The sequence below is a fragment of the Citrus sinensis genome, chromosome 9, assembly GCF_022201045.2.
Source record: "Citrus sinensis cultivar Valencia sweet orange chromosome 9, DVS_A1.0, whole genome shotgun sequence".
NCBI classification, from domain to species: Eukaryota; Viridiplantae; Streptophyta; class Magnoliopsida; order Sapindales; family Rutaceae; genus Citrus; species Citrus sinensis.
The window spans coordinates 25,141,690-25,159,366 of record NC_068564.1 but is presented as its reverse complement, the minus strand read 5'-3'; the positions used below and the strand labels follow the sequence as shown (position 1 = coordinate 25,159,366).

The 17,677-nt window shown below is 36.8% G+C and overlaps 1 protein-coding gene and 1 non-coding gene across 2 annotated transcripts; both read left to right on the top strand.

The window, feature by feature from the left end:
• Window positions 1-898: 898 nt before the first annotated feature.
• On the top strand, window positions 899-1,002 carry LOC127900100 (small nucleolar RNA R71). The gene has a single exon (XR_008052125.1). It is a non-coding gene; the product is annotated as a small nucleolar RNA R71 (small nucleolar RNA).
• A 9,096-nt stretch (window positions 1,003-10,098) lies between these two features.
• Window positions 10,099-13,982, top strand: LOC102630233 (organic cation/carnitine transporter 4). Its single transcript, XM_006475220.4, has 2 exons — window positions 10,099-10,690; window positions 12,632-13,982. Exons 1-2 carry the CDS (start codon window positions 10,264-10,266, stop codon window positions 13,801-13,803), a joined length of 1,599 nt encoding a protein of 532 aa, XP_006475283.1. The 5' UTR covers window positions 10,099-10,263; the 3' UTR covers window positions 13,804-13,982.
• The last annotated feature ends 3,695 nt before the right edge of the window (window positions 13,983-17,677 follow it).

The following is a 17,677-nucleotide window of genomic DNA, read 5'->3' as shown; positions in this document are numbered from 1 at the left end:
ATTTTCTTTTGTCACCGGCATCTCCACTTTGTTGTCGACTTCTTTTCCTTTTCGCAAGGTCATTACTGCTTTGACCTCTCCATGCTGCTGTGGTGAACTGGTACTTGCTTCATGCACTCCTTTAGGATTAGGCACTGGTTGACTTGGAAACTTGCCTTTCTCAACAGTCATTGCCAAGGTCTGAACTGAAGAAGCAAGTTGTCCCATCATCTTCTCGAGGCTTGAAACTGATTGAGCTTGTGAGTTGAAGCCCGCTCTCAATTCATTTCGTAGTCCATCAATGGTGCGGTTCTGTTGCTCAATCGTGGAGTGAGTAACATTCTTGAAATTTTGGAATGCATCCTCCCATGGTCTGGGTTGAGAGTAGTTCTGATTCTGATTGAATGGTCTAAATGGGGGCTGAGAGGCTTGAGGAATTTGTTGCATTGGTGGAGCTGGAGCTGCTGGTCCATTTTGTTGGAATCCTTGAGACCATGAAAAATTGGGGTGGTCTCTCCATCCAGGATTATATGTGTTGGAGTATGGGTTGTAATTCGATGGTTTTCTTATTACACCTATGGCATTGGCTTGATCTGAGTATGAGTCATGGTCATGTGATTCTGTTGATTTAGCAGTCGATAACGATGCTATTTGTCGAGCAAGACCTTCAACCATCTCCTTGACTTCTTTGATTCCTGAAGTTGATTCGCCAATTTGAACCTCATTCACTCCTTTAATTCTTCTAGTAGTCCTGAGTGATCGACTCCGTTGTTGGGAATTATCTGCTTGTCGCTGGAAGAATTCCCAAATTTCTGATGCACTTTTTGACATTAGCTCTCCTCCACTTGTTGCCATTAGCCATTCTTGCACATTTGGTAGTAATCCCTCCAAAAAGTATTGGCATTGGTGCCATTTCTCATACCCATGATGTGGACACTTCAAGAGTAGCCCATTGAATCGCTCCCATGTTTCAAAAAACTGCTCGTCTTCTCTCTGAGTAAACTCTGAGATTTCCCTGCGAATAGTATTGGTTTTATGCACTGGGAAATATTTATTCAAAAATTTTGTTACCATTTGTTCCCATGATGTGATGCTATTAGCAGGCAAAGTATTTAACCATGAACGAGCTCTATCCTTTAAAGAAAATGGGAATAATCTGAGTTTAACATCATCGTCTGAAAAATTTTTATATTTAAAAGTTTGACAAATTGCATGAAAATCATTCAGATGATTATATGGGTCCTCATTTTCTATGCCATAAAATGTTGGGAGACAATTTAGCACACTGGGTTTTAATTCAAAACTCCTAGCAGCTACATTTGGGTATCTTATGCATGATGTGCTCAAATTAGCTAAGGGACTAAAATAGTCCTTAAATGGCCTCTCCTGTGGTGCTTGTAAATCCATTCCAAATTTATTTTTAATGTGCTTTTGTGTGCGAAATGTTTTTTCTAGTTCAAGATCTATAGGTTCAAGATTAGTTAATAATAACCTACGACCATGCATGCAAAACAAATAAAATAAAAATAAAGATGGGAACAAGACAAATAAAAATAAAGAAGAGGGAGAATTTACGATACTAACCTTATTGCGCTATTACAACCTTTCTATAAAAATACACAAAAATAAATACGTGAAATAAATTAACTAAAAATTAAATTAATAAAATAAACAAAAAAAAATTACAAAGAAAAATAAATTGAAAATTGAATTACAGAATTTTAAAGAAGAGAAAAAAGAAAGAAATACTAACCTTTAAATGTAGATTCACTTTTTTTTTCTTTTTTCTTTTTTTTTTAATTAAAAAAAAATTACAAGAAAACAATTAAAAGAAATTATTCACAAAAATTAATTCTATGAATTTAAAATTACTTACCTCCCCGGCAACGGCGCCAAAAATTTATTGTGTAAATTTTAATGTACTCGCAAGCGCACGAATCTGTTGTAGTATAGACTAATGGTGACGAGTGTCGATCCCACGAGGAGGTGGATTTTAATTATATATAGAATTAATTTTGTAAATGGGTAGTTGGATTTATGGTGGAAATGATTTGGAATATGCTAATACTTAAATTAAAATGACGAGAATAAATTCTAAAATTGGAATTGCAATGGAGAGAATAAATTGAAGAGAAAATCTATTAAATTGACGTACTTGGGTATCTGGATCCGTATCAACATGCATCATGGGCTAAATAATCCGTATTAATGCCAATTAAATCATGAGGGGGGAATCCACACCTCATGAACCGCGCTCTAATCAATATGGTACTAAGGGCTTATCGTGCCAAATAATAATAACCTTGTACTAGGGGGCTGGTGAAACCAAGGCAGTACTAGACAAGATTAGTATTATTTGTCGACGAGAAGTCAAAACATCCACAAAAACTAGAGGGGAAGAGAAAATAAATTTACCAAATTAAGCCCATGACACATGTTGAGACTTCACCTTCAACCCAAGCTTGAAAGAAAATTAGCCACTCATAATTGAACTAGGGGCAAAATGGAAATTTATTAAAATACGAAGAAAATACAAGATGGAGAGGGAATTACAGAAAATGGAGTCTAAAAATGGATTCAGAGATATCAAATTAGGGGGGAGAGGCCCCCTTTTTATAGATACATGGAGTAAATCATGGCCATCGGATTAAAAACAGTTTGGACGCTCAGGATTGCGCCACGTCATCAGTCAACAGTCCACGGTTTGACCACGCGGATGAACAGTAACACGGTTTGACCCGGATGAACAGTAACGCGGTTTGGTTGAAAATAATCCTGTGTGATGCATGCACCGTACGCGAGATTTTTCGTCCACTGATATGCTGCCACGTCACCATCAACAGTACATAAGAATTTTAGTCCAACAGGATCGTGACACCTCATCAGTCAATGCCATATCATCGGTCAATGCCACGTCATCATCTGTCTATGTGAACAATGTCGTGAACAGTAACGTATACAGTACCGTACACGTGAATAGTACCGTACATGTGAATAGTGTCATTTTTCCTTTTATGCTCCTCCTAAGGTTTTTGACCGTCCTGAGTTCAAAAGTGATGTCCGTTTTGCCGTCTGATTTCTCCTTTATTGTGAAATGACTATAATGCTCCTAAAATACATAAAATACTTAATTAAAATAAAACACACGTAATTAAATCACAAGAATGTTAAAAACATAAAAGTAAGGGTTGTTAGTAAGACTTAAAATGTAAAATGATGGTTTTCTCCTTTATAAATATGCATTTTCTAACACTCAACACATAACACCACCAAAACACTCTCAAGGAGTGATTCTCATAGTCCTAAAGACCCAATAAAGCTACCATTTAGCTTTCTCTCATGCAGAGAAAAAACTACGAAAGGAGACTTTTTTAGAACACTCTTTTTTAGGACACGTCAGCTCCCATGCATCTCCCTCATCCTTCACATAAACACATAGAAACCATGGCTAAGCCTATCAATCTAGCGAAGTCCTCCACAAGCCTCGACCCTACGAAACATTCTGTTGTGACCCTGGAACAGATAACTGGCAACAGGAACAAACATGAGTTTGCATCTACACCCAACCACTTATATTTCTGCGAGAATGGAAAAGACAAGGAGTTTGGTGACTAACCTATGGGGGATCCGCCAGATTTGGCAAGCTGGAATATGGATAATCTGACAGATGACCCAGATGATAGTGACTACATAGGAGAGAGTGGAGATGAGGACTCGGAGGAGTCGAGTTCTGCTGGATCCTTGGAGGACAAAAATTAGATGGCTCTGGAAAACCGGGCCTTTGAGTTTGAGGTGTAAGGGACATTTTCTTCTTTTTTTTCTGCGTTATGTCTTTAATGTTTTTCTCCATTATGTTTTGGAATTGTCAGGGAGTTTTATCTCAGGGTTTTTGTAGAACTTTTAATGGCTTTGTCAGAAGTTATAATCCTACTCTGGTAGCCGTGTTTGAGCCCAGAGTCAGTGGTATCAAGGCTGATAATTTTATTAGAAAGAGTGGCTTTGCAAGATCTCATAGAGTGGAAGCTGTGGGATTTTCTAGAGGAATTTGGTTACTTTGGAAAGAATGTTTGGATGTTGAGATTGTTATGAACCATCGACAGTTTATCCATTTAAGAGTGTCTAACAACAGTGGGCTCATTTTTTCAATTATTGCTATATATGCCAGCCTGATTCTTTCCGTGAGGAAGCAACTTTGGAGTGATCTTGATAAGCTTGCCGGCTTTGTCCAAGGGCCTTGGCTGCCTGGGGGTGACTTCAATGCTATTTTAAATGCGTCGGAAAAACAGGGAGGTTCTCTGAGATCTAATGGTGTTTGTCAACTTTTCAACGGGTGGTTTCATCATAATAAATTTTGTGATTTGGAGTTCAAAGGCCCTTCTTTCACATGGGCTCGTGGTTCGTTACACAAAAGACTTGATAGAGCAATTTGTAACGACAATTGGATCGAAAGATTTTCTGACACTTCGGTCCTCCACCTTCCTAAGGTTTGCTCTGATCATCGACCGATCCTAGTCCAATTTGGGAAGCTTCAAACTGCTCGTAATAGCCCTAAGCCTTTTCGATTCCTTTTTTTTTTGCTGACTGATTAACGGTTTGAGCCTTTTGTGTCAAATGTTTGGCAACAAGACGTGGAGTATTTGAATTCGGTTAAACATTTTGTTGAAAAGGTTTCCCTCTGGAGTACAGAAGTGTTTGATAATATCTTCAGACATAAAAATCGCTTGTTAGCGAGAATTAGGGGTATCCGGCAGGCTTTGAAAAAGTACCATTCTGTTAACCTAACTCGGTTGGAAATTCAACTCAAAAAGGAGCTGGAAGCAGTGTTAACTCAAGAAGAAATTTTATGGTATCAAAAGTCGAGGAGGGAATGGATCCAGTGTGGGGATCGTAATACTACCTTCTTTCATCGCAAAACAATGTAGGGGAGACAGAGAAATAACATTGAAATGATTAAAGATGATATGGATAATTGGTTGTTGAATAATGATGAGATTAGAGCTTATGTTGTGTCTTTCTTTTCAAAGCTCTATTCCAAAGAGGATGCAACCTATCATCCATACCCTATTGTTCATGCCTTCCCAGTCCTTGAGGAGAGTCGAATGCAAGCTTTGGGACAAGCAGTGGAGGATGAAGAAATTAAGAATGTTGTCTTCAGCATGAAGGCTTTGAAAGCCCCTGGAATAGACGGGTTGCATGCTCTCTTTTACCAGACCCAGTGGCATGTGTGGGAAAATCTGTCTGTAGTCTTATCAAAGGCATTTTTAATGGCCCTAAGGAGCTAAACAAAACTCTAATTATGTTAGTTCCTAAGTCGGATAATCCTATTAGCCTTAAACTTTTTCGTCCCATTAGCCTTTGTCCGGTTATCTATAAAACTATTACTAAGTTATTAGCTAACCTGCTGAAATCTGTCTTGCCTGATCTTATTGGACCTACCCAGACTAGTTTCATCCCGGGGAGACACATAACGGAAAACATAGTGCTTGCCCAGGAAGTTATCCATTCAATGAGACGCAAGAAAGGGAGGATTGGGCAGATGGCCATTAAGGTGGATTTGGAAAAGGTGTATGATCGTTTAAGTTGGGATTTTATTTATGAAACCTTGAGGGAGTTTGGATTGCCTACTGATTTGGTTTGACTTATTACGGAATGTATTACAATAGCGACTATGCAACTTTTATGGAATGAAGAACTTACTGAGAGTTTCACCCCTTCTAGGGGTATTAGACAGGGAGACCCCATTTACCCTTATATTTTTGTGTTATGTATAGAAAGGTTAAGCCATGGAATAAATGACGCAGTGAAGAGAGGGCACTGGAACCCTATTAAACTGTCTCGTGGAGGTACCCTTTTATCTCACTTATTTTTTGCTGACGATCTTATTTTGCTTGCAGAGGCTTCTTGTAGGCAAGCAATGGTTATAAACAAAGTGTTGAATGTTTCTTGTATGACCTCTAGAGAGAAAGTCAGTAAAACAAAGACACAAGTTTTTTTTTTCTCTCACAACGTAAAGTCAGCTGAGGCTAAGGAAATTGGTGGTTCCTTGGGTTTTTCTATCAAAAAATACCTAGGAAAATATTTAGGAATGCCATTTATTCATTCACGGGTTAATAAGCTGACTTATCAGGGAATTTTGGATAAAGTGAACCAACGTTTGTCGGGGTGGAATGCGATGCATTTGTCCTTGGCGGGTAGGATCACTCTCACTCAATCGGTAATCCAATCGATTCCTATTGATGCAATGCAAACTACGAGGATTTCGTTTGGTATTTGAGAGAAAATTGATCAGGCTTGTAGGAGGTTTATGTGGAGCGGGGCAGAAGACAAGAAGAAAATCAGTTTGGTGAAATGGGATAACATATGTCAACCGAAACTTAGCAGAGGCCTTGGTCTTAAGCAGCTTAATTTAATGAATGATGTTCTGCTTATGAAGATTGGGTGGGGTTTAATTGCTTCTTCAAATAGTTTATGGGTGAAAGTTCTCTTGTCTAAGTATAGGCTGGCTCATAATGCTCTCCCCAGCACACTACTTACGAAATATGGCTCTTACATGTGGAAGGCTGTATGAGGCATTTGGCCTGAGGTTTTGAAAGGGATCAAATAGGACATTGGAAATGGCAACTGAGTTAGATTTTGGTGGGATAACTGGGTAACAGAGGAATACCCTTTGTATACTTTCGCTTTGCAGCCGATACTTTTAGAGTAGCTAGAGGAGTGTGTGGTGAAGTTTATCACTGTTGAGGGTACTTAGAATTGGCAGCTTTTTGAGAATTTATTGCCCCATCATTTAATTCTCAAAATGGCAGCGACCAAGCCTCCCAGTGTAAATGATGAGGATGATCACATGTAGGGCTTTGTCAAAAATGGAGGTTCACAATGAAGAATCCTTTTGGCGCCTTCTTTAGCAGTGGAGAGGTCCCCAATGTATCAAAACCTTTTTGTGGGTGGTGGGTCAGAATAGACTTAAAACTAAAGCAGAACTTTTCCGGAGACATATTGTTGATGATATGAGTTGTGCAAGGTGTGGCTGTGTTGTTGAAAATACTCTTGATGTGCTGAGGGATTGCCCCAGTACTAAGCATGTCTGGTTGTCATTGATACCTCACGGGATTAGTCATCAATTTTTTAGTTTGAATCTCCGAGATTGGATGTTATATAATTTGGGGAACTTGTGGAAGTATGATGGAATGTTTGACTGGCCGTGTCTGGAGTCACAGTTTGGAGGCTTTGGTTTTGGCGTAATCAGAATCTGCGTAATGGTGTTTTTACTAGCAAGAGTACTGTTGTTATGGATATTAAGATCCGTACGGAAGAAATTCAAAAGGTTAATTAGAGTTTGTTGGTTCATGCTGCCATGCAGATTGAGAAATATTTTGGATGGGTGGCACCTACTTGGCATTGGTTTAAACTCAACACAGATGGAGCTCGTAAAAGTTCTGGTCTATCTAGTGCGAGTGGTTTGATTAGAAACTGTTATGGGCGGTGGATAATTGGTTTTGGAATGAATATTGGTGTGGGTACTATCACTGGTGCTGAGTTATGGGGTCTTTATCGGGGGTTATGTCTGGCTTAGGATAATGGAATTCGGCAGCTTCAGGTGGAGGTTGACAGCCTTTGTATTACTCGTTTGGTGGCTGATGACGAGATTAGGCCAAATGCGCATGCTTCTCTTATCAGGGGTATCAAGGAATTGCTGAACAGAACCTGGCAAGTGCAGGTCAAGCATGTTTACAGAGAATAAAATTTTGCAGCTGACTTTCTTGCAAACTCTGCTCTTTCTCTGCCTGTTGAATTGCACATCTTCAATTCTCTTCCTTTAGGGGTTGAGTTTTGGATTCTTCATGATTGTATTGGAATTTCACACCCTCGTTTTGTTTTGCCTTAGTCTTGCACGTCTTTGTACAGTCTTGCACGTCTTTGTACCAAAAAAAAAAGTGAAAATCAAGTTAAAATCAAGACCTCGGGGAGAACAGAGTTGAATGAAAAATAGCAAATTATGTTTTTGCATACACATGGTCCCCATTGAATAAAAGCGTGCAGAGATAAATGAATTTTTTTTTCAAAGTTTTTAACGCAGGGCCCACACGTAGAAAATGTCAGAAGTGGCCTTTACTTCACAACTGAATTCAGCCGTTGATGGGGTGGGCACGGTTCGGTCCGGTTCGGTTCAGATCGAAATTAAGCAGAACCGATTTAAATTGGTTATTTTATAAAAAGAACTAAATAAGAACCGAACTCAATAAAAACCGAACATAAATGGATCTTTTCGGATCGGATCGGTTCGATTTTGGGCCTTTTGGACCTATTTTGAATTTCTAAATTTTTAGCCCATTAGGCCTCATGAATATAATAATTTTTTTCAACAATTAATTTATCCTAATTTCATTACAACTATTAACAATAAATATAAAGTATTCAAAACACATTTTATCACTAATATCTTACTAACTACTAATAAGGTACTTACAAAATATTTTAATTATCTTACGCAACCAATTAAAATTTAACACGTGTCTATTTAAATAAAATTTCAATAATAACCCGGTTTTTCGGTTCGGTTTTTCGGTTCAACTGAGTGAACCGAATACCGAACTTGCATTTCGGTTTTTTTTTTTACAAACCATATATTTCGGTTATTTTTTAAAATTAAAACCGGTCCAATCGGAACGGTTCGGATCGGTTTAGATCGGTTTTCTCTAGTGCACGGTTTTTTTACCCACCCCAACAACGCCCAAAATGTGAGTGTCCGCATATTTTTTAAGTGGGGGCTGTCTGTGTGAGAGAACCACCGCGCATACATATCCTTTGAGGAAATATTATTCCCATTCTTCTGAAGTCATGTAATGTCAATTAATTTTAATTTCATGTAAGTGGCATATTAATTAATTAATGTAACACTAAAAATTGAACGTGAGATTATGAATCTATTATTAGTTCTATTTTTTTTTTTCGGTTAAATGGATTATGATTAATTCTATTTGTTGTTATCACTTGAATTAGAAAGTTGGCAGAGAATCAAATTAGTATAACTCTATTGAAAGTAGTAATCCTATCAGTTGTTGAGTTGATCATTCCCAATGGAACTCTAGTGAATTGTCTAATCATTTATAATATATGCAACTGTAATTGACCTCATACATAGTCCATGTTTTAAGGAAATAAAATTATCAACCTATTTAAATTAAGGTTTAAACAGGACAAGCGGCTATAAATACATATTTCTAATCAATTTCTTACGTAATTAATAGATTCATTATGATGATATGTACCTTCTAATGGACTCTCTGATGACCACCACATCATGATACAAATTCAATGATATATATAAAACAACAGCAATCCATGTAAAAACATTGTCAAATTATGACTTATTTTACAATTATTGTTCGTTGACAATCAATTGTGAGCTAACCCAGACTTCTTACAGTACACCAGCGGATTAGATTTTTTAAACTAATTTGGCAGCCATATGTCAAGACAAAATTTTAGTCCTCACGTAACAGGGTAGTGAAAGACTTGCAAACTACTTAATTGACTAAGTTGTGGGCGTCGCAATCACTTCATGATTTAGGACGCCATCACAACGCCACTTTAACAAAAATTTTAGCACATAAATAAAAAATCGGAAGTAGAGTTTAAATGTTAACTAATATTGTTGAATATTATTATTATTATTACTTACCGAAGATGTGAATTTTCTTTGCGTCAGGTGCATACTAATTTTATATCTCAATTTTATTATCAAGTAAATGATAATTTATAGTTTACTGTAAACTGATTTTTCTCATAATTAAACTTATGCGGACACTATTATTGTGTTGCTGTTTATGTGAAAGGAATAAGCCAGTTGTAACTTAGTTGGATCCTTATTATCATATCAATACTTCATAAATAAAATACATTTACGAATATATTTCTTAATTAATTCTTGTTAAAAAAACACACACACACACAGATTATCTAATATATCTTCACAGTTTTGGAAAGTTAAAAGTGTGGGACTCGGAAATTTCCGACTCTCTCCTCTCTATTTAATTTTCACTTAGGCAAGGTAGGCAACTAGAGATGACAACAACATTATTCCCGACAATCTTACGGCAGATAAGCCCTCCACGTGTCGTATTTATATCAAACTACCGTTCATGAAAATAAAATTACAAAAATACCCTCATTCTTAACCATATAGATGCGCGCACACACTGTCTCCGTTACAATTTACAAATACAAAAACATCCACCACCATGATGCAAGAGCTATAATAGGAAAATATACAACGCGAAATTAATGAACATGGGGATATCCACGTCATCTTCAGATCCCGGCAACGGCGAGTCCCTCCGGTCACCTCTCCTATCCCCGCCAAAACAACCGCCTGCCGAGCAGGAGAAGCTCCTCGTCGACGACATGCTACACAAATACTGCGGCGAGTTCGGGCCGTGGCAGCTGCGTCATTTCGTGCTTACAAGCCTTGCGTGGGCGCTCGAGGCGTTCCACACGATGGTCATGATCTTTGCCGACCGGGAACCGGAATACAACTGCCTCGGACAGGGGTGTGACCCCGGGGAGAAAACTGTCTGTGGGCTCGAACCGGGTTCGTGGGCTTGGACAGGCGGGGACGGCAGCTCGACGGTGACTCAGTGGGGCCTCTTTTGTGAAGAAAAGTATAAGGTTGGACTCGTCCAGGCATTGTTCTTTTTTGGCTGCATGATTGGTAAGTCTTTTTTTTTTTTTCTTTCCTAGTTAATTATTCATTTATTTATGTTGATTAATTAATTAATTTTATTTAATAATTACTTGTCACGTTGTCGACGTGAAATTAAAATGCCTAGAAAGTTGTCATACGCAAGATTAAGGAGGCGTTCAAAAGACTTTCAAAAACATAACATAAAAAAATAATTGGATGAAGAAATTGAATTTTGTGTGTGTATCACCCGTGGTGATGATTCAGCGAAAAGATAAAGACATAGCTGGCAGATGCAGACACAGCCAAAAACGGTGTATATGTAAGGCTTATCTCTTGGTCCGCTAATGTTTTTCACTGTAATTTAGGTGAATGCGTGGTTGCAGTGAAATTTCTGAGGCCCTCAAATATTTCAGGAAAAAAGAAAAAAAAAATTAACGAATAAATTTTAATTTATATATTGCTAGCAGCTTGTGGTGATTCACTGGTTCTTGTCTAGTCAATATTTTATTGAAACTGCGATCTCAGCTGCATGTATAATATAATAATAAATTAAGAAATGAAGATATGAATTCACATGATTAGGATATACTTGAGATTAACTTAAATGCAAATTAATTAGATATGGTATTGTAGATTTTAAATTCCAAAACTTTAAGGCATAAAGTTAGTAAGAATTTTTTTCTTTTTCTTTTTTTTTTTGTTTAATGTGTGTGTATGTGTCGACTTTCTATTTATGCAAGGATTGATTGAAGTTTATCTAGAGGTGCAACTGGTGAACTTTCTATATGATTCCTAAATGATCCAAATATTTGTCCATTAAAGGCCAGCCAAGCTTTGTTTGAGAAATTGTTCTCCCACTTGTTTTTTTTTTATTTGTTTTTTTGCTTTTGACGATTGTAGTACTTTTGTTCTCTGTAACAAACTGTTGTTAAAAGATGTGACAGGATTAACTTTATTACTTTTTTAAAAAAAATATGAAATAGAAAAGTAAAGAGATGTTTCTATCAAGGACGGCTTTTTTAATTTGGAAATTATATTAGTGGTGTATTGCTTCCTTTTTTGTCAATTGCCATTTCTAAACGAAATTCTCACAAAAGAAATAATAACATCATAACGGACAAAACATGATACTATAGTTGTAATAAAAATATGTATAATTAAGAATTAATTTTTTGATTAGACACAATAAACATTAAAGGATTCAACTGGCATTAACGAATAAATAATTTTTCTATGGTCTATGTCATGATTGTATATGTATATGATTTTTCAAGTTTGTTTGTTTGTGAAATAGTTTTTCGACGTTTTGTGCTAAGCTTTCTGACTTTCTTTGGCTCACAACTCATCTTTCCGAAATACTTTCTCCAAAAAAAGGATGTGACCCACAAAACGTTTCATCTACTCCCATGCGAGTTTCCCTCAAACGATAAAGCTATTGACGATAAGGTAACACATGATGGTCATCATCAGAAAACATGACCTATGATGATCTTTTCTTGATGTACGGCCATCAGATTATATATGACTTCTTTACGTATGGCCAGCTTCCCTGTCCCCATTTATGTTGTTCTTTTAGGAAAGAACAGCTGTGTTGGCATGAACTCTTAGCACACAATAATTATTCCTATAAACACGTAAATCATTGGGTAAAGTTTCAATACTTTTTCTCTGTAGAACAAGAGTAAAAAAATTACATTTTTACGAGATTAATGTGATTCTACAGTAAACCAACAGCAATATTTTATAAGATATATATAATAAGCATTTTATACGTAACTTAAACAGATTTAGCTTCAAGAATTGGATTTTTGAGGTAAGGACTGAGGTTGAATATATGGACAAGTGAAAGCACTTATCTCAAACACAACAGTGCCTTAATAAGGCACAAATGAAAATTCTTGCACCACTTAATTTAACAAAAATTTGGTATAGATAAATACATAACTAAAATTGTTTGTATGTTTTCAGGTGCGGGAGTATTTGGCCATCTCTCAGACTCCAGGCTAGGAAGAAAAGGTTCTTTAACAGTAGTCTGCATGATGAATGCTGTTTTTGGTTGCTTAACAGCATTCTCACCAAACTACTCAACCTATGTCGTACTTCGCATGCTTACTGGCTTTAGCACTGGAGGTGTTGGCCTTTGCGCCTTCGTCCTCGCCACAGAACCCGTAGGCCCATCAAAGCGTGGGGCTGCTGGCATGTCCACATTCTACTTCTTCTCAACTGGAATAGCCTTACTCTCAGGCATAGCTTATATTTTTCAAACATGGCGTGCTCTTTACATTGCTTCTTCAATCCCCTCAATTTTGTTCCTTCTTATTATTCTTCCTTTTCTCCCCGAATCTCCTAGATGGTATCTTGTTCGAGGCAAACTAAATGAGGCCATGAAAATCATGCGTGCTATTGCCAAGTCTAACGGGCGCCATTTGCCTGATGGGGTTGTTCTCATGCTTGATGACGAACAAGAAAATGATGCTTCAAATGGCAAACAAAATTACAAGGAAGAATTGGCGACAAAAGAAGCAGTCACAGGTTCTGTCATAGATGTTATTAAGTCCCCATTGACGCGTATACGCCTGTTTTTGGCCGTTACCATTAACTTCTTGTGCTCAGTCGTCTACTATGGCATTAGTTTAAACGTCGTCAATCTCCAAACGAACCTTTATCTAAACGTGCTCGTCAATGCAGTAGCAGAGATGCCAGCATTCACAATCACAGCAGTTTTGTTGGACAAACTCGGAAGGAAACCGATGACAATAGGCACTCTTTGGTTTAGTGGATTTTTCTGCTTACTTGGTAGTTTAGTTAAAAACAATGGCATATGGAAAATTGTGAGGATGATTTGTGGCGTTATGGGTATCTTTGGGGTGGCTGGTACTTACAATTTGCTATTTATATACACTACAGAGTTGTTCCCTACAGTAGTGAGAAACGCAGCCCTCGGGTGTGCAACACAGGCCGCCCAACTGGGGGCGATTTTGGCACCATTCGTGGTGGTTTTGGGTGGTTGGTTGCCATTTGCAGTGTTTGCAGCATGTGGCATTATCGGAGGGCTGTTTGCATTTTACCTACCGGAGACATTAAACAAGCCGTTGTATGACACAATGGCCGGAATGAAAGAAGGAGAAGGTGTTGTTTAGACTCTTAACCGCGTTTATCTTCAGGCAAGGGTTGAAGAGAATCATTGTTGATGAATTCTTTTTCTCTATTTTAATCACCTTCTGCTGTTGAATTTGAATTTCACCTAGAATTTACCAGTGAATGGAGGTAAATGAATGTTGAGGGTGTCAATTCGTATAATCTATCGTGCCTTATTCCAGTCGTGTTAAATTTAAGCAAACATGAATACGACTTATTTATTAATCTTGTTGAAACGTCAAAATATAAATACGATCGGTTTATTAATTGTGTTAATCGTGTGAACTAATTTAATATATTTAATAAAAAATAATAAATAATTTTAAAAAATAATAAATATGTCAATATTATTCTTTAAAATAGATCATAAATAAGTTAACATAATATAAATATAACATGGATAAGTTATAACACAATATAGACGTGCACGATTGATTAATTAAGTGTTCGGTATATAGATTAGTTAGTATTTTCAATAATATTATTACATATTAATTGATACACGTATTATAAACATATAATCATATTGAGATTGTGTAATATAAATACGATACGGTTATTTTTTGTGGTGTGCCGTGTTAATCCATTTATTAATTGTGTCAATATTTATCAATACGAATATAAAAAAAAAAAAATCATGCATATTTATAGCATGTAATTGTATCGTAATCCATTTTGCTACCTGTAAATGAATGTTTGAATGCAGCGAAGCAATATGTGCTTCCATCACCAACAACTTGAATAATGCTTTAAACTGGATTTGACAGTAATAAAACAATACTTATAGTAACTAAATGTATTATATATTACGATGATCGTCATCTATCTACGGATTGGGGAAGAATAAAAGCGTACCATTCAAAATGAAGTAGTTACCAATTAGATTAAATCTGTGTGGAAGAAGTCAAGTCCACCTCTATGTAGAAACAATTGTCAATAACAGAGATACCCAAATTGAATGTACATTCTGCTAATGGTTGGGACTCAAAACTGACAAACACAAACTCTTTGATCTCAAACTGGTCAAGAGAAGCCCAACATCGGTTAGCGACTGGCTTTTGTACGGAAAATGGGCCCAAGTATTCCAATGCCATCACAAAACATCATTTCTTGTTGGTTCATCATTTTGATAAAGCTAAGGGGAAATTTTATGTAGACATAATTTTTTGTTAAAAGAAGCGATCAACAAGCACTTCCAGTAAGGTAATTCTAGCTAATTTAAAAATCGCCAGAGCTAGTTAAATGTGTAAAAGCGTATTAAATGGTTAAGGTCAAGAACAAAAGTGTGCAGAATTGCATCTTCAAACTAGTCCAGAGAACACTGATCAGAATTGTTATAATTCTTTATTCTTAAACTAATTTAAGTTTTGTGAAAATAAATAAAAAAATTATAGTGAAAATAACAAAATTTGTCAGTACAAAAACAAGTCTCAAAGAGGAATGAGAAAAGATTTGATTATAACAATATGATTTTTTAGATTAATTTGCTAAACTTTATGCTATGATCCTATTAGTTTTAGGGAGAACGACATTTTTTTATTTTCAGATTTCAACTTTTGCAGTTTTCTCCAACTCTGTTTTCCATAACCCCTTACCTCTCATGTAAAAAATGTTACTGAAAAAACGCATCTCATTTACAGAATAATCGAATTTTGACATTACTGGATAATAGGATAATGGGGTAATAGGTAAAATCTAAAAATTACACTATTATTATTATTATTATAAATTAGGTCCCTAATAAAATTTTTAAAATTTCATTTTATCCCTGGTGTTAAGACAATAACCAAAAATACATATAAGTCAACAACTAGAGATGGTCAATGGGCCGGGTGGCATGTGTCATGGCACGGGTCTATACATCAGGGTATAGCACGAAAATGAACACGTTGATAAGGGACATAGCATGAGATGGCATGCACGCGGACTGGGTTGAATTAAAAATTTTAGACACATGGACCTTAAAAGTATAGTATAATTAGAGATATGTTAACGACACTTCAAAAGGTTTCATTGGTGGGTTGAGATTGAGATGTCATGGTATGGGTTGGACTTAAGCAAATACGTTTAATTGGTGAGTTAGCACGCAACTTGTAGCCCATGAATAAACATAGGGGCCTAAGTATATTACAGTAAATTTTTTTAATAAAAATAAACTTAAAATATTATGATTTTATAAATAATTTGAAATTAAATTTTTTAATTTATTTTATTAGCTTAAATTTTTTAAATTAAATTAATTCTTAGTTTTAAAAAAATCTAGTTTTTTGTGTTTATAATCTATTAAATGAATAGATGATATCATGATTTTAATAAATAAAATTATAAATATCATGATTTTATGAATGTATGAACTAATGTTATTATGGACTATGATCTATGACTCCATATAAATCTAAGTTAACAATTAAATTAATCTTTAAGAAATTTTTATTATTATTATTGTTGTTGTTGTTGTTATTGTTGTCGTTGTTAAGTATTAAAAAAGAATTAAAATATCATAAGGTTTAATTTAATAGTTAGTATTACATTTTCTTACTATTATTAGTTTATTATTATTGAATATACACTTAAATTTTAAATTTTTCATTTTATTAAATTTGATTAAAGGCACGTGGACCAAAAAATATACATGTGCTTGAAAAAAGTACGCCAATAATTTGACGTGCCCAATTAAAAAATATTAAAAAAGGAAAAGATTGTGTTACTTTTTTCTTAGGCATGGCCCTTGGTTCTTGTGTTGAGCGGAGTTGAAGAAAAAATAAAAAATAAACACGACAAGACACGAATCACATGATGGGTTGTGCCGTGGCAGCCCACAGACCCTCTTGGGCTTTTGTTTGATGTTCCAGCCTATTAGTTATCTTTATCAACAATTTTATGATTGGATTGGTCGACACCTTCTATCTTCCCTTAATTTTATTGTAGTTTATTTCTAATAGACTTATATCATATGTTATGTTGATGCGAGATTCCGGTTCTCCTCGTTCTACGACCAGGATCCTTGCTCGATCAACTTTACCACGACCAGGAGGTCTCCTAGTAATGCTTCTTCTCCAGATGTCCCTGCACACACAGACAAGTCAGAGTACGCCGGTTGTTCTCCCGGCGCAAACCCTCCGACGCTCAAGTCAGATATGAAGGTTCGGGGAACGCTTGCCACAGGTCTTATGGCTTTTTTGTGGTTTCCTCTTTTATCTTGAAAATGCTAACCCTTTTACCTTCGTTGGCTACCTTTTTATAGGCTTCCTCTGAATCCCAGTTTTCCGCTTTTTTCGAGACGGTCTGGAGCTCTGACTGCTGCGGTATGGGCAAACGGGGGATCTTGCGTGTTACGCCACGGTTCAGGGGAAAGCGTGGCTGTCGTGGTTCTGAGAGATCTTGCGTGTTACGCCACGGTTCAGGGGAAAGCGTGGCTGTCGTGGTCCTGTGAGATCTTGCGTGTTACGCCACGGCTCAGGAGAAAGCGTGGATGTCGTGCCTAGATTCTCGGGCTGGAGAGCATGTCTTGCCAACTGCCGTCGACCGGGTCTCCTCGCCTATCGACCTCTAGCCGGAATGGCCGTATACCTTTTATAGGGAATTGGCCTCGCGGATGACAACATCGTGGACGAGCAGGATATTTCTGCTCCTGTTCCTCCGCGTGCCAGGCTTTTATGGAACACACCGGTTCGCAGAGCTCTGCCATCAGATATCTGCTCGTCATTCCTGGTCTCGTCGACATATTTATCCCAAACAGTATCTCTCCCAAACACCGGTCCCCCAGTTTCTGGTGTTGGGTAATGTAGTGGACCATCAGTGGAAACTCGACAGCACTCGCTCGCGTGGGATTGGAAAAGGCTGCCAAGAGTCATGTCGCATTTAATTGCGAACGAG

Excerpts from the sequence above, each read along its gene's own strand:
- LOC102630233 (XM_006475220.4), top strand. The coding sequence starts at position 10,264 with ATGAACATGGGGATATCCACGTCATCTTCAGATCCCGGCAACGGCGAG. Across the intron at positions 10,691-12,631 it reads CTTTTTTGGCTGCATGATTG|GTGCGGGAGTATTTGGCCAT; the intron begins GTAAGTCTTTTT and ends GTATGTTTTCAG.